Here is a 17,103-nt window from a genome sequence, read left to right as displayed (position 1 = left end):
GATAGGAAGTGGTGACATCAGAAATGGTGGGGTGGCAAATAAGATGAGGAGGAGGAGGGTGGAGGTGACAAAAAAGTGGATTAGAATGGGGATCCAGAAACCACCGTCAGGTGAGAATAAAAAGGAGAGGAAGGGGCCCATGGTGGGGCTAGGCAAAGGAAGGGGGGGAAACGACAAAAGCGAGGGCGCAATGCAATGTGTAGCCAGTGGCGACGTGAAAATTTGCCAAAATGCCGAAAGTACCGAATGGAAAAGCAAAGGTGAGCGTGACTGGATTGCCTAATAGAGGTGGTGCTGATCAGCCACAAGTTCAAAACAGGCAATATTAATTACTATTCCATGTGGCACTGTGCCTGTGTGGCGCAAAGGCAAGTCTTTTTGAATATTTGCTTCGTTATTGACACCTGTCCATGCTACCAATCAACTTTGGTGCATGACAGCACAGCCCGTGTGACCAGCTCCACTGCGTGAGAGACTTGTATCTAAAATAGAAAGAAAGGCAGCGCAACGTGGGAAAGTGGAGTTCGAATAAAAGGGAAAGTGCTGCATGGCATGGAGTGTGAAAACTACAGTAAAAGATTGGTTTCAATACATTGTGTTTCTGCCAGGGCTCTTCCATTATAAAATGGCATGCACTGATGCAATCTGGCGGACGTACCTGCAGCCTGCAGACTCTTGAAGTGACCCAAATAGCTTGTATGAGCACATTGGGATGCTGCATCCTAAAGAGACAGGAAAGTTCATCAGCAAGCCTGGATTCAGGTGTATGCATGACATTGTGCACCATGACTTGACAGCATCAATGCTTAACTGCTGGCAACATGAGATTACCAAAAGAAATCCACAGTGCTCATCAATCGAGCTGTTTGCAACTACAAAACCCACATGGGAGGACATAGTTGACATGTCTGAAGCAATTGTGGCCAAGTATGTTGGGACCAGTCCTGATTTGCGTAAAGAACACAGCAAACCTTTCCATGAGCGTGACAAAGTGTATGAAAACCAACTCCTCCGCAATTGTGATGAGCTCATGTATGTTGATTTATGCCATGCCATGAATTCTGGAGATGTGGGTTGCATTGAGGCCTCGTTCTTGCCATGGATACATATCTTTGTTGCTGTTGGGAAGCATAAGTATGCAGCACAAATAAGCTGTTGAAAATGCATTCCACCTCCTCCACCATACAATCCGCCACCAACCACCAGATATGACCAAGACAATTAAAAAACTTACAAAGCGGCTTTTAGAGACTAAACCGCACAAGTTTACTGCTGGTTGTAAGTTGCAATTTTCTGTTGATGATAAGGTAGCAAGCGGCTTTGGGATTATACAAAAAAAAAGGATTAGGAGTATCTACATCCGGGGAGGGCGATAGTGAGAGTGTTAAAATAACTGGTGCTGACCTTGTAGACTGACTTATTTTACACTGTGGTATGCTCACCATTTTGTGCGGGCTTAATATTCTCGTCATTGGGATGATTCTGTGTCTTCCGGGGCTTTGATGGGATGGAGCCATACTTCGGGCAGAGGCGATTTGATGCTAAGAATATATGAGTACTTGTCAGCTGGTCACTGTGGTGGTACAATGCACAGATATGAGTGGTGCTCCCACAAGCTTTACACAACCTCTTCTTCTTAGTTGTTGATGCAGAGGCTATATCTTCAGCATTTGACAACGAAGGTAGCACCATTGTATTAAGTGGCTGTATGGTGAATAAAGGTCCTTGTACAGGAAGTGAAGGTGGTGGGTGGTGCGTTTGCACAAGCTCAATGATTTTTCTACCAAACTCATCAGCATAGCACCAATCTGTCTGCTCCTTCAGTTTAGCAACATCTGTTAATTTGCCATAGTGAGCAAGATCAACAATGCAGTCGAGGATTTTGTTGGCGATGACAAGTTGGGCCCCAAAAAAGTCGACACCTCCATAACCAGCATCAACCATCTGCTTCTCTCTCCAATCTTCAAGTGCATCTCGCAGGCATAAGTCGTTTGGGCCCGTTTGATAGTCCTTGGTTTTCATCTTGCGTTTAGCATGCGTTAACTGAGGCAGCGATAATGGGACAAACAGGATGCACAAGTCCTGGTTGCAAATATTGCAACAAAGCTGCAACAAACAACAGCTGCATCTCTCACACACACCTGCCGCCACCGTTCTCACTGTGTTCTTCACTGCAGGTAAGCTATTTTTCTTTGTTATAAAGTAACTGACACAACATACCATCAGGATTTGCAAAGTATTTGTCAACAACGCAGCGTCGGCACAAGCAAGAATTAATAAAGATATCCATCTCCACCATCTCGAGCTCTGCAACTGGAAGATTGGCCAGTAGGATTTTGGTCCTAGACTCGGAGCTGGATGCCAACTCAAGGTGAGAGAATCCACTTGAATGAATATGGCATGATTGCCCTATTGTCTCACTCTCTACAGGTGCCATCACTACATCCCCATCACCACCACTATTGCCACTGCCCTCCTCAGGCTCGGCCTCGACAAACAGCTCTTTGTTCGACGGACCTTCATCATCTTCATGGTGAGTTTTATGCCGCTTTTGTGCTAGCTTTTGCTGATCCTCCATATTTTTTCTCTTGGATGATCATTTATGGCTATCAAAGTGCCGTGGTTCAACAAAATAAATTGCAGTTGCTTCAATGTTCACATTGCGTGCAGCACACCCAAAGCGTTGTAAGAGTGAACACAGAGATTTTGTATACCCCCATTGTATCACAAGCTTAATGCTGTGTAAGTCTAGACCCTACTTGTCTTTGGATACAAGTACAAAAATATTTGATAGCTGACGCACCATACCTGCAGCATCTGTACAACAGATGCTACACAAGTCCCTCGTGCATAGCTGTTCTATCGTGTCTCTACGAAACTGATCGCTCATCCCTGTATGGAACCAGACAACTTTGTCTTGGTGTTCAGATGGCAAGACTGATTATATGACCTTACATCAGTGCTCTGTCTGGTTCCTAGTGTTGTCAAAAATCATAAATGATGGGGCTTGAGTTCCATGGTCAATCCCCAGTGCACGAATTAGATCATATTTAGTTTTGATTGGATACACCATTTTTGTGACCATAATGTGGATATTTGGTCTGTCATTGCGGCGATGAATGGTTACAATGTTGTTGGATTCCATATGAAGCTTTTTCTTGATGTCGCGGATGATATGTGGTGGCAAAGTAGCAGATGCTGATCAACAGCGGTTCCACACCAACTGCTGAGCTAAGTACTCCCCTTAATGCTGGGGGCCGCGTATCAAAGTGTGAGGAATCAATTTTTCTTATCGCATTCCCGTCATGTCGTGGTTAACAGACTCGATCCCTGTCACTCCTCTTGCCCTTGGACTAGAGATCACAGCCGGTATCTTATTACTTTTATCCTTTTTCTTCTTATTCTCTATTCACACTCACGTCCTATCGTACTTACAACGAAGGAGACTTGTTGCAGACCCTCGAGAAGATATCCAAATGACATAGCAACAATCCAGTGCTATGTCTGGGAATACTTCGGAGGGATATTGATAAGCGAAGAAGGTTGTGAGTCAGCGCCTTCTCATGGGCTTACTGATACAGCCAATTGCACACCCCTTACCAATACTTTTTCTCATACGATTAATAAATACGATAGATCGGACCACTTTCTCCTTCTTTTCCTATTGGTTAGTCAGTTGGTCAGACCACTTTCTTAATTCTTCCTTTTCTCGGTCTGACCCTTGCCATTCACTATATAAAGAAGTACATACTCGATGTATTATTCTTTAGTTCAATATTAGTTTGGATTTGCGCCTATACCAATACTCTTCAAAACTCATACCCTGATTCACCGCCTTCCAGCAAGGACTTGACCAGGCATTGTATTTTGTTATATAGCTTCGTATTCGTTGCCTGACACAAAGGTTTTGGTTCTTCTCCCAAAGCACTACAAGGCCGTCGCGAAGAGCGCACCTATCTGCTATGCAGGATATTCCCAACCAATAACCAAATCTCCTTCACCCTGGAGTCTGGGTGCCCAGTGGGACTTTTTGCACAATGTGCGAGAGAGTAGAAGAGCAAGTCCTAATGTAACAACCAGGAGTTAGTTACTCTTGCGCACACAGGAACACACTATAAAGAAGATGATGAGGGAGTGGTTACCCCTTAAGCTGCAGAGAGTTTGTTGGTATACAACAGGAGGACTCGCTGAGGAGTCTCCTGGATCTATTGGGGTATATATACTAATACAGAGTGTTTGTACTTATGTACTGTACAGTTGATAAAGTTAGTGGCTGATGGTGTTATGGGGCCTAGCCCGCATGGCCAGCTCCACTGTGTGAGAGAGTTGAATCTAAAGTAAGAAGAAGGCAACGCGGCGCGAGAAAGAGGAGTTTGAACAAAAAGGGGAAGTGCCACGTGGCACCATGTGTGAAAGGTAAAGTGTACAAGGTTAAAGCAGAGAATGAAGAAGGAAAGGTCCAAAAATTGTGTTATCGTAACAGATGCAGCATGAAATGAGATATGGCGAGGAAGGATCCATTGCAAACGACCAAGGTCTCCATATTCAGGGCGAAATCCATCTCCCCACTCACTAATCCAATGAGCTTCATCAATTGTCACACTGAATAGCTTGTTTGTGAACTGTTGGTTTGCCTACAGAATATCAAAGTGCTTGTCTGATAAAACATGCTCGGGGCTTACAATAATGACTCTATATTTTGCAGCTGCAATTTCCTATAAGAGTTTCAACTGCTTGAAAATGGTCGAAAGATGTGGACTTACTTTGAACGCTTTGTCAGTGGCTGATTTGGCTGTCAGACAAATAGCAGGGATATTGATGTCTTTTAGCTCATCCACATTTTTGTCTCCAAGGATGTTGAGTGGTGTAATAAGGATCATGACTCTGTCATGGAAGAGCAGAGGGATCCAGAAGCACAATGTTTTTCCTGAGCCTGTAGGAGAAATAGTAATGACATCTTTTGCCTCTAGCTGAGCCCGTGCAGAACGGATCTGCCAAGGGCAAGGCTGAAACCCAAATGTTGAATATACAGTTGCTGATATCTCGTCGATGCTAGGAATGACATTCTGTCAAGAAGACATCAATGATGCTGGCTCAAGAAGGCAACTGTGATGGAAAGAAGTCAAAGTTTACGCAATGCAATACATGGTCTCTGCTCCGTATGGCCGGTCTTCTTTTGGCAGGAGCACCGTTTCTTACAGGGTGAACAAATAGACTTAAATATTCAGCCACAGCAAAGTTTGCCAGTCGGCTTGGGGTGTTATCCTCAACACTAAAGTTTCGATAAAACTTCGGAAAAATATTTATTATGTAATCAAATGTGGCTACACTAGGATGTAGGAGAACACCCCGCCGAGTGGTTGGAGTCTGGACCATATGTAGCTTTTGCGTTCTAATAACAGGCATATTACTCTTGAGATTCATTTTCACTTTGCAATTTCGAACAAACAACACGTAGGTAATTATCATACAACAGCTTGAAGTCATCACTGGGCATTATCAGAGATGAGAGGATTCAGTAGTCATAAATCATACCACACGCCTCGGTTCCAAATTTCTGGCATTCGTTAATTCGTGAATCGCATTGAACGCCTGGACGACGCGCATGCACCATCATCAGTCCATACACCCGCTAAATCAAGCCGTCAGTCGACAAACCGCAGTCAACATGTGTTAGCCTACCTCTTCCTCCAGGAGTATCTCCAGCAGTCCACCATTTAGCAGTCCAAAGGTGACCATCTAAGTAAAGACCAATAAGATGCCATACTACGGGATAGTAAAGGAAACCATCAGTTTACTGTATGTTACGGTTTTTCCTCCAGTATAAGCTGTCTGTGTAGTTGGTATAATGAGTATGGTTTATCGGTGTTGATGGGAAACGGCTTGCCTTGGAGTTCCAGGCATTTACCCCCGCACAGTTACCCGAACCAGGGGGTTGAGTGGAGGTTGGAGCACTCGAAGGGACGGATGAAGTTGCAGGTGGAGGGCTGTTTCCATTCATGTTGTTGCGGATATTGTCCCATTTGCTGTCAGGGTAACTACTGCACATTCAGAATTGGATGACATGGAAGGGTGGGGGTACGAACTGTATATGGTTCTGAGGAACATTCACGTTCAGCATTCGCCTGATATACAGTGCGTGAAAGACAAACTCGCCTGTGTCTGATCTAAAGTGCCATATACACCTGCAGCCGTGCCTACAAGTGAATCTGAGCCGGTTCTATCAGTCGAAAGCTAGAGATAAAATATGATCAACCCGTGATTAAGGGGTCCACGTAAAAGGTGAAAAACTTACCTCCCAGAACATAGTACCTGCAAGTTTATTAGAAACAACATAGTTGGCCTTCAGCTTTACGACATCTGGGATATCATACGACACTAGTTCCTTCTTAGTAGAATCGTACGAATAACTTGCTACATCTACAGTATCTTCGTAGACCTTCGCGCCGGCAAGTGGAAGATATTTATAAGAGTAGATGCCAGCTTGGATGGTCCCAGGACCAACCTAAAAGGTTGTGAGTGAGAGGGACGAGACGACTGCAAAATTACGACATACTCCACTAAAAGAATCGCCAAGACCATTCGTATTTTCGAATGCGCGTCCATAAAGTGGTATACCTACAAATAAGTGAGTACCATATATAAAGTTCCAACCTCGAACATTGTTACCCATATTAATCTTGCCCGCAGATGCACCATCAGAAATATAATGCTTTATGGCAGCATCAGTATTGACTTTAGTACGGGAGCCGCCATACAAGTTGGCTTGATTATCCGTCTTATGGTATACTGGCTCATTAAAGTGCCTTCGCAAAGATATAAGATGACATACCCAGCTCAGCCAGGAACCAGCATAGTCATACGACTGGAAGATCCTATTCAGACACCCTTTCACAAAACCTTGGAATAAAGATACTATACCATTAAATTCCAATAGGTTAATGCTTTATCCATCTGGGGAACGACGTAATTCCCATAGTTGGCGGCGCTAGCGGATACGGCTACCTGAAAGTAAGGCCTTGTGATCAACAGTGAGAAGCAGGAATGAAAATGCAGATCGCAGACGTACAGTAATTTCATATGATACACTATCACCGTTGGAAGTTTTCAGATTGTCGAACCCTTGCCGCAATGCAGTGATAAGGTCTGCAAAGCCTTGACCCTGATCAGAGTTGGATGGATATTCAAAATCAATGTCACTGATTTACCGCTTGTAAGAATGTGCGCATACATGAAAAATAGAAGAAGAAAAGACTTACATTCCATCAAAGCCATAATCTTTAACGAGTTGCACTGCGCTTGTAACAAAAGTGGCCCGACTATTTGCATTGGTAACAAATGAGAAATGACCAGATTGTGAGTAAGTCCAACCGCCAACAGACAGAAGAACTTTCAAATTCCTACGTGAACGAGGTTTGTCATGTTTCTTGTAGTAAAAATATGCCAACTTACCTGTTGGCAAGTTTAAGAAGATACAGCTAGGGTATCCCACTGATCAAGAAAACAGTCAGAAGAGTAAAAAAAATCAACAAGTACCTGTTTCAAACATCCAAACAAGTTATTTCCAGGTTGGCTCCAAGAATCTCCAGGGAAGTGTTTCTACATTCAGTTTTTTTCCTTTCAATAAAATACTAGCCCAACATGAATTACTATCACCTGTTCGTCGGCATAACTGTCGGTTAACGAGATAGTACCAGTGCTGGAAGAGACGTCGGCAAAGGCGTATAAAATATGTGTCAGGTCTGATGGAGTAATATCGGTAGGTTCTGTTGTTTTTTGAAGTCAGATGGAAAGCCAATAGCCATAGAATCTTGACTCTGAGCTCACGGAAGTTAGCACCATAAATTCCCCTACGTACCAACATTAGATAGATTATCGGTCAAATAGTGCAAGAGAATGTTTACCAGTTAGTGAAGTAAGCCGCTTGCACGTATTGGCTTGCCCTTTTTTGGATCAGCTGCGACGACTCCGAAACTGCTGTCCCCACATGATGGGTAGAATTGCGCATAATCTGAGTGGCATTCGTCGCCGACAAAATGGCACAAAGAGTTAAGAGAATTGTAATAGAGCTGTAATGCGAAATCTGGATAAACTTTGCGAAAAGCATGGTTGTCTCGATATCTGCTGAATTGTGAGCGGTTCGACCAATCCATTGCTAAATTTACTCTCTATTTGTATCTTTCGAGAGTCTGAGCCTAGGGAGTCACCGTACTTTCCGTTTGGGTTGACACTGACAGAGAAATAGAGCATGCCTGTCCAGGAGGGAGGAGAATCAATGCCGTCCTATGTTTTGAAGTGATTCACGACAGATGCAACCTACTCGAACTTGAAATTTCTTGAACAGGAACCTTTCGAACTCCGCGACAATTTGTCGAGGCTACTATCAGACTGCAGTCACCCTCGAATGTAACCAAAACACTAGACAGAACAAAAAGCCCAGGAATTTGGAAACCATATCATCCAGTTCTGAGGTAGCCAAAGCTCATGCAACAGTTTTCAAGGCAGAAAATACTATATCTGTTGGGTAATCAATGTAAGAAGCACCTTCACACGCTTTACAGTGCGGCCTAGAAGGTCATCAGCCACTCGACATTAGAATATTCATATCCAGAACCACACCACCTAGATGAGACATATCTAGAATGGAAAAATGACGCGGTACTGAAATGGTTTAACCATCCTTACAACAAAGTCTCTGGGACAATCCAAAGCGATCACTTGCAGAACACACGTCAATGGTTTTCTTGATCTTACACGCCTTTCCACACGGGCAGCAGCTTCACTTAAGGACTCCTTAGCACCTGAACTTTAGACGTGGCATTAAAACGCTGGACAATACTCATCGATGATCCTCAACTTGGAGTTTGTGGGGGACATAGACTTTGTTACTATGAATATTCTGCCATAGGTTCGGGCCGATAAAGTTGGACCATATGCATTATCAACATGTTACTGCCTTCGATCGCGATCACGCATGACTGCGCGTCGGTGAGACAAACATAGCAAACTAGCTTTAGAGAGCAGTGATTGATCTGTTGCAGGAAAATGCTCGTATAGCCTCGAGGCAATTCAGAGCGGGAAGGAGTACACTTTAGGATGTCGGAGGGTCGGAGGTACTTGCTTTGAGGGTGTTTAAAATCTCGGCGACTGCAGAAAGAACCTTCAAGTTGGTAGTCAAAAGTTAAAAAAGTTGAATTGACTATTACGTACAAGGCACCCTTGAGTTTTTTAGTCTATGGTTCCCTCAAGACACTTAACCCAGCGGATCTCAAACAGCTTATACCCTCCTTCATCCGCACGTCCAACTCCTTCCTGCCTCTCGACTTCCTCTCTCTGTACTATGGCAAGATAGTATGCTCCCATATCACCAGATGAACAGAAAGTCGAGAACGCGTCCGGAAATACGTCGTCCACCGTCGCCCCCATCCCTTCATGCCGACCAGTCGACCGGAGAGGAATGATCATCCAGAAGATGCCACCGTTCCCCCCTCCATTATCATCGGGCTTCGTCAACAGCGCCTCGACACATGCCTTGATCCAATACGCGTGTTGTGGATGATAGATCACATCCGCAGCGAGAATCACATCAAAGGGTGAGCCTTCAGGGGTGATGGGGCGAGACCAATCGAGGGTAGTGATCCGCACAGGATGCGAAGAGGAAGAAAAATTCGTCTGTACGTTTCGAGCGAGGTTGGCTATCACGTCTGGGTGATAATCCGTAGCAACCACTTTTACTTCTCCTTTCACCGTTTGAGCCGAATTTCTGTTTCGGTAAAGTCGTCCAAGCACTTTAGCAGTGACAATACTTAATAAACCAGTCCCCGCTCCAAGCTCTAGAACGTGAATCCTCCTAGTCTGTAGTCCTTTTTCTTCTTCATTTCTATATTCTGTATCGATTCCTGAGTTACCCTCCACAGCATCCCCTGGGGCCAAAAACTTCCTCGGCTCATAACACATTTTCTTCGCAAGCAGAATTGAGCTTGCCCAGCTTTGCAATCCAACGGACGTATGGTCCGTGCGATCTAAAGGGGCATCGTTTAGCTCGACTGTTATTATTTCCGAGTTTCCATGCGGTTTATTTGTATTTGCGCAAAAGGGAAATGTAAACTTCCTCGTCAGCTCCTCTTCTTCTTCATCGTCCCCTGCAAAACGTGCAAGGATGTTGGCCGCGTCATCGACCACCAAGCTGCGTAAATCAGTTTCCTTTTCGACCTCGGCTCCTCCAGCATCGCCTGCAGCCTCAGCCCATGCATCAGATCGTTTGACGAGACCTGTGAGCCACTCGATAGCGAAAGAGCGCTCGAGCGGATCTGAGCGAAGCATTACGAGATCGCCGTCACCTTCTGTCGACGAAACTGAGAGACATGGTTCCCTTTCTGAGATGATATCTGTGTTAACCACTCTTTCCCCGTTCTTCGGTGAGTTATACGCCTCTGCCTCGACTTCGTCTTCGGAGGCATATCCTGAATCAGGTACAGAATCATCGTGAACAAGGTGTGGAATGGGTTTCCCTTCGGGAGGGATTACTGGTAAGATTGAACCTCCATCTGAAATATGGCCTATGTCTCGTAAGTGCAGTTATCAATCAAAAGCAGTAAATAACATACTAGATATCAAGGAACCGGCAGATCTGGGGGGGAAATACAGTGCTCTTAATGAGTTCAAAACCTCGCTGATCTGAGCGGCATGGAACGTCTTGAGGCGAGCAAGTGGAGGCAGTGAAGAGATTGGTGTAAAATATACGCCTAACAAAGCAGCGTTATGAATAGTAGCCATCTAGTACTTTAAAGATAACTTTTTTAAGAGCCTATACGAGTATATTGATGATATTTGAGATCGAGTGAACCGAGTACGCGGATAGTCTGATTCTAGATATTGAAAGTCTAGCGTCCGATCCTAATTGATATATTTCTAGTTGAATGGAGTCCAATCTGGAGCGTATTGTGGGGGTATGCTGTCTAATCTTCTGTCTATATCTGCGAGCGAAAGGGAATAAATCCAAAATCCAAGAGAGGCCCGAGACGATTATATGTCGGATTATAGCGAGTGCAGGAACGTCTAAAAGCCCAGTGAAAAGAAATGTTATGTGTTTGGAAGCGTCAGGATACGAAGTGGAAATTACGCAGAGAAAAGGCGTTATGATTGCCTAAGGACAAACATCTTGATTGATATGGTGGTACAGTTCTTGTCAAATTTTGGCCTTGTGGCAAATAAAAAACGAGGCTGTCACGTTTATATGATTTTTGATGGGCAGAGGTAAGGAATACGTAGGCGCTACGTAGAAAGCTGCACGTTGAGGACGGAAGCAAGGGCGCTTTGACAAATAATTTTCATGGAGAGATAATTATCGGATGTGTTGATCCGGTATGAGTGGGATTCCGATAGGATAAGATAAGATAAAATCGCGTACCCTGAGTTTCACAGACGAACATGCGTGAGCAGATTCTCTGCCACTGCACTGCTTGAAGGTCCTATCATAATTATCAGTAGTAGTAGCAGATGCGGTGGTGTACATCCTGGGCAATCTTGGCAAGACAAATTGCCCACAGTACTCACCAACTGAACTTGAAAAATAGACGCATTTTGTGCTGTACAGACCCCATGATGGATCATAATAGTCTATTAGAAGAATAAACAAAAATTATTAGAAACCCTCTGAGAGTTTTAAAGCTTGTATAACGAGCGTCAAAAAGGCCCTTATCTGTGATGGACTGCCAGTGATCATGTCATTAATATTGATGCATGGTGCACGATGAGGCGCGGCTCGCTAAGAGTTGGCCCTGGACCTGGGCGGACTGGAAATGTTGGATGTTAAGATCACAAAGATGCCAGCATCCATCTTCTCTCCCACCACCTCAAATGTGTGCCATAAATATCCTGAGCATCCAGTGCAGCATCGAGGCAATAACGCCTGTACTATGCATAGTCTGCATATCAGATAGGCCTCGCAGACACGGTACTTCTGCGACATAATTCGGGACCGCTCAATCAAAGGTATGTGCCTCTAAATGCAAAGTTGGTGCTAAATTTATAAATTCTGTAGAGGTCGATGTCTCCGTTGGGGAGTGCTAAAATTACAAACGGTCGTCGGCGACAGTGGGAAAAGAGAAAAATAAGACAATTGCCATGGTCACATGATGGGTGGACGCCGAAGAAGAAAGAGGTCTCAGCCTTTTGAGCCACCACAACCTTTCATCTCCCTTATCCTTTTCCTTCCTTTTAACGCCCTCATTTTCCTTTTCTTCAACATTCTTTTCTTTCTGGCTGGATCCAGTTTGTTTCGTTTGCTGTCATCTTCATCTTGAACGCTATGGGTGAAACTTGGTTTCAAAAAGAGTTCCTCGCTCCCAGGAGGCTTGCCTTCAATGTCATCTTCTACGGTCTTCAAGTGGGCTTCTTTTCGTTGGGTTGGTACCTACAGGTAGGCATTTTTTTCCTCGCTCAAATACCTTGTCTCAAACCTGTTCAATTGTTTTTAGGCAACTGATGCGAAGCTGTCCGCACTCAATGCCTTAACGTGGTCGGTATGGACTTCTCGAGGAGCCGGTCTTACACTCGCTTTCAATGCTGGGTTACTCCTTCTTCCCATGCTGCGTAATGTCATCCGTGTCGTTCGACCAAAGTTAGCCTGGCTTTTCCCTGCCGATGAAAACATTTGGTTCCACAGACAGGTGGCCTATTCGCTAGCATTTTGGTCCATGGTTCATACTTCGGCTCACTACGTCAACTTTTTTAACGTCGAGCGTACTCGTACGTATGTTTGCTGCTCATGACTGTACATTTCTAATCAAGTCTCGCAGAGGTCCGCGTTGAAGATGCTCTTGATATTCACTACAAGCAAGCTGGCGCAATCACAGGCCACTTCATGCTTCTCATCATGGTCCTGATATACACCACCGCGCATCACAAAATTCGTAACCAGTGCTTTGAAGCGTTCTGGTACACCCATCATCTGGCCTTTTTCTTCTTCATCGGTTTATTCACACACGCTGACGGCTGTTTTGTCCGTGACTCTACCAACCCCGATTATATCAGCAGCTTCCCATTCTATTCAACGGAACATTGCCTTGGATACGAAAGTTGGCGATTCACAATATGGCCGTTCATCTTGTATTTCGGGGAACGGGTATACAGGGAGTACCGGGCTAGACGATCGACTAAACTGTCTAAGGTCCTTGTTCACCCGAGTGGTGCGATGGAGCTTCGAATTGTCAAGCCCAGTTTCAAATACACTCCTGGTCAATGGTTGTTTATCCAAGTCCCCGAGATATCCCGTTGGCAATGGCACCCTGTAAGTCAAATTTCTAGCCAATTATTTTTATGTGTCCTTATCAATGAATGCCCCTTTTCAGTTCACCATCACTTCTGCTCCTGAAGACCCTTACGTTTCGGTTCATATCCGTCAGGTTGGCGACTGGACTCACGCTCTGGGTGAACGTGTTGGATGTGGCCCTTCTGCCGTTGCTGCCATGACGAAAGCCGCTATGAAAGGATACGAAAAAGAAGATGACGCCTACGGTACTCGTGGTGAATTCGTGGAACTGGACCCTGGGAATCTGTCTCTCACACTACCCTCGGTGAGAATCGACGGTCCTTATGGTGCCCCTGCGGAAGATGTCTTCGATAATGAAGTTGCTGTCTTGGTGGGTGCTGGTATTGGTAAGCTCTCCTGCCGTTAAACGCCCAGGGTTTTTCCTAAGTATCGTATGCTCATTTATTTAATGTCTCTAGGTGTCACTCCCTTCGCCTCTATTCTCAAGCACATATGGTACCGCCAGAAGAGAGGCAATATGGGCGCTTTACGTCGTGTCGAATTTTTCTGGGTATGCCGTGATGCCCCATCCTTCGGATGGTTCCAAACTCTGTTGCAAGAAGTTGAAGCTGCTCAAGTTGACCGTATGTATTTCACATATATCCTACCATCTCATCACCATCTAATGATATCATGTATAGCCAACTTCCTTCGCATCAACATCTACCTGACGCAGAAGATCGGTGAAGACATGCTATGGAACATTGCTGTTAACGATGCTGGTGCCGAATACGATCCTCTCACGCTCCTTCGTACTCGTACTATGTTCGGCCGACCTGACTGGAAGAGCATCTACGGTAGAATTGCCCAGGCTATTCAGACCGGCAGATACATCCACGGTAGTAATGCTCAGCTGAAGACCAAAGTCGGGGTAAGTCTTATAGTCATTGAATTTACCTGTCTGTTCTAAATGAAACTTCCAGACTTATTTCTGTGGACCCGGTGTCCTCGCCAAGGCTATCAAAGAGGCAACTCTTGAACACACTTCTGCCAATGTCGAGTTCACATTTGCCAAGGTTTGTTTTCCGTCTTCGAATCCTTTTAAGGCGAATCTCACCATGTGGGTATTCTAGGAACATTTCTAGTTGTTGCGGAAGTGAAAGTATATTGGGGGTATTTACCTGGAGGGAAGCGCTGGATGTTAGGTCGCGTGCTTTGATAGCGCCGCTTCATTGTAAGAGTAGAATATCGACTGTGTGTCTCGCTACCGTGTAGGATGAAACCGTTGTCCTGTTTGTTAGAGTAGAGATCCTTGCATGATGCTAATATAGAAGCTGGGCTTTGCAGCAGAGTATAGACTACAAGATATAAGTCACAACATCAGGTTTGTCCTGTAGCTCAAGGAATCACTAGGGAGTACTGCATACGCTGTGTCATCTGATAGCACGACAGGCATGAAAGCTAAATACCAGCGACATGATATAATTTCCTGTGTTGATATTTCTCTGCGGTTGCTTCGATCGCTGATCCATTAAAGTGTGCGTTTCCTGTGACTCTGGCCTTGGGACTAGGAGAGTTCGCCGGACCAAACCTCAAGTTGGCAGGTGGTGCACCTTCACTCGATGTCGTATGTCATCACAACATGAGCCAGCATCGTTCTCAATTCAGTCACAGCATAAAAGCAACTGGGGAAATGGAGGATAGCAACAGTCGCAATAAAACGTGTACCGCGTCTCCAGACAGCACAGGGCACGAACCATACGTATCTGCCATGTCCAAAAGGCATGTAATCCGGGCTAGTGGAGGCAATATGATGCCGAGAATCTTTTCCCTCTTTTTCAGGAATATCAGGGGCTAAATGTTCCGAGATCTCGGTAAATCTCATTGTCGCGGTGCGTTACACTGCACTTTGAAGACTAAAAAAAATGAGGGATTATAGCGTGAAAATTCCGAATAATACCATAATAATGTCAAAAAAACCTTGCAGGATTATTAGAGTTTTAATCTATAACGAAGGGGACGGGGGTCCCAAAAGTCGCGTGCGGCACACGTGGGAGCACGTTTTTTCGCTTAGTTTCGCTCGCGTGGTTTTCGGTTAGCAGTAGAGGGAAGGTAGTGCAGTAGTAACGAGTGCAGTGAAAATTGCAGCCACATTGAAAATTCTCACGGTTATAAGGATAGACAGCACAAGTTCACTGACTTCTGACTAAATAAAATTTGATCACTTTACTGTATTATTATTACTCTAAAGATAGTATGGAGTAGCTCAGTCAAGAGCAACGGAATGCTTTTGATACCATCATACAGTCAATCTATCATAATTGGGGAATAACTTGCTTTATTCACAGTGCTGAAGGTAAGGGTAAGGGAAAAACATACCCCTGTAATACAATTGCCGCTGCTGCTTGAGCAAGAGATAATCATAATGTTGCTCTATGTGTAGCATCCTCTGAGATTGAATCCCTATTCCTGTACATGAAACATCCACATGCAGGATTCCAAAAAACTCTGACCTCCATGAGGTATTGAGACATACCGGAGTTATTGTCTGGGATGAAGCGCCAATGCAACACTGTCATGGGATTAAAGCATTAGATTGTACATTGCGGGACATTTTGGATAATTGATGTCATGCACCAAAGTTGATTGGTAGCATGGACAGGTGTCAATAATGAAGCGAATATTCAAAAGACTCGCCTTTGCGCCACACAGGCACAGTGCCACGTGGAATAGTAATTAATATTGCCTTTTTCGAACTTGTGGCTGATCAGCATCACCTCTATTAGGCAATCCAGTCACGCTCACCTTTGCTTTTCCATCTGGTACTTTCCGCATTTCGGCATTTCGGCAAATTTTTGCGTCGCCACTGGCTACACATTGCATTGCGCCCTTGCTTTTGTCGTTTCCCTTACTCCCCTTCCTTTGCCTAGCCCCACCATGGGCCCCTTCCTCTCCTTTTTATTCTCACCTGACGGTCGTTTCTGGGTCCCCATTCTAATCCACTTTTTCATCACCTCCACCCTCCTCCTCCTCATCTTATTTGCACCCCCACCATTTCTGATGTCACCACTTCCTATCTGCTTCTGTCGCCGATCCGTTGACTACCACGTGCCACTGCTGATATCAGCAAAGCCCCGGCGGCCGGTCCAAATAGGGCAACAGGTCCATCTTCATGACGTCGATCTGCCATCATATACTATCAAAACATCGGTCGCTCGTCTTGCCTGGTTGGAGTGTGGGTGGGTAGTTTTTGAGCTGGAGAAGGTTCATCCCCTTGCGTCGCCCATGTTCATTGCTGTCCCATTCACTTGGGTACACTTATCTTTTGTCCATCGTCTTCGCTACAGCTACACCTATCACACGCTGCCTAGGATTCACTTGTTCCAAATTGGAACTACTCCTCTCCCTCCCTCGTTTGATCAGGTGGTCCAACACAACCAGTCCATTGGTAAGGCCATGGAACTGTCGGATTTGGACTAGGTGGTGGACCGGTGGCTCCAGTTTCTTTTTTTCAGCAGAACATTCATTTACAGTGCGATTATTTTTGATTTTTGAATCATTTTTATGGACACATAGTTTTTTAGAATGTCTGACTGACAATAAAGGAACTGTGTTGATACTGATAGTGTTTTGCCTTGCCCTTTTTTTACTGTATCTTCCCATGACATCATGATTTTCCTGCTCTCTTTTTGCTATTGGACTTTACTTTATGGCTGTACAAACCTGTGACATTACTCACAGCATTTATTGTTCTATCCCTTTCTTTTCCTTTTTTTGACAATCTTATCCTGTACTACCTACGCAGGATTTGTCAGTGTACATTCCTTCCTTCATGTTCTTTCTCATTCTTT

The 17,103-nt window shown here is 44.7% G+C and overlaps 4 protein-coding genes across 4 annotated transcripts; 2 read left to right on the top strand and 2 right to left on the bottom strand.

The window, feature by feature from the left end:
* Positions 1 to 904: 904 nt before the first annotated feature.
* SERLADRAFT_411918 (uncharacterized protein) lies at positions 905 to 2,596 on the top strand (the record flags this gene model as incomplete). Its single annotated transcript, XM_007324163.1, has 8 exons — positions 905 to 1,069; positions 1,249 to 1,278; positions 1,722 to 1,752; positions 1,853 to 1,967; positions 2,071 to 2,177; positions 2,227 to 2,371; positions 2,431 to 2,533; positions 2,561 to 2,596. 8 exons carry the CDS (start codon positions 905 to 907, stop codon positions 2,594 to 2,596), a joined length of 732 nt encoding a protein of 243 aa, XP_007324225.1.
* A 3,302-nt stretch (positions 2,597 to 5,898) lies between these two features.
* Positions 5,899 to 8,008, bottom strand: SERLADRAFT_364151 (glycoside hydrolase family 18 protein; the record flags this gene model as incomplete). The annotated part of the gene is made up of 14 exons (XM_007324162.1): positions 5,899 to 6,038; positions 6,087 to 6,234; positions 6,296 to 6,505; positions 6,557 to 6,618; positions 6,670 to 6,778; positions 6,833 to 6,865; positions 6,922 to 7,005; positions 7,070 to 7,199; positions 7,260 to 7,400; positions 7,453 to 7,478; positions 7,537 to 7,599; positions 7,657 to 7,766; positions 7,828 to 7,850; positions 7,905 to 8,008. The coding sequence occupies 13 exons, from the start codon at positions 8,006 to 8,008 to the stop codon at positions 6,115 to 6,117; spliced, it is 1,215 nt and encodes a 404-aa protein (XP_007324224.1).
* A 1,460-nt stretch (positions 8,009 to 9,468) lies between these two features.
* On the bottom strand, positions 9,469 to 10,341 carry SERLADRAFT_480133 (uncharacterized protein; the record flags this gene model as incomplete). The annotated part of the gene is made up of 1 exon (XM_007324161.1): positions 9,469 to 10,341. A coding segment is annotated over one exon (855 nt), but the record flags the coding sequence as incomplete, so codon positions are not given.
* A 1,888-nt stretch (positions 10,342 to 12,229) lies between these two features.
* SERLADRAFT_480131 (uncharacterized protein) lies at positions 12,230 to 14,605 on the top strand (the record flags this gene model as incomplete). The annotated part of the gene is made up of 8 exons (XM_007324160.1): positions 12,230 to 12,421; positions 12,480 to 12,750; positions 12,801 to 13,291; positions 13,353 to 13,659; positions 13,732 to 13,896; positions 13,954 to 14,183; positions 14,236 to 14,328; positions 14,386 to 14,605. 8 exons carry the CDS (start codon positions 12,311 to 12,313, stop codon positions 14,395 to 14,397), a joined length of 1,680 nt encoding a protein of 559 aa, XP_007324222.1.
* Between the last annotated feature and the right edge of the window lie 2,498 nt (positions 14,606 to 17,103).

Source organism: Serpula lacrymans (assembly GCF_000218685.1).
Source record: "Serpula lacrymans var. lacrymans S7.9 unplaced genomic scaffold SERLAscaffold_18, whole genome shotgun sequence".
Classification (NCBI taxonomy): domain Eukaryota; kingdom Fungi; phylum Basidiomycota; class Agaricomycetes; order Boletales; family Serpulaceae; genus Serpula; species Serpula lacrymans.
Note: the sequence above shows the minus strand (reverse complement) of the source record. Positions and strands in the feature narration are given on the sequence as shown.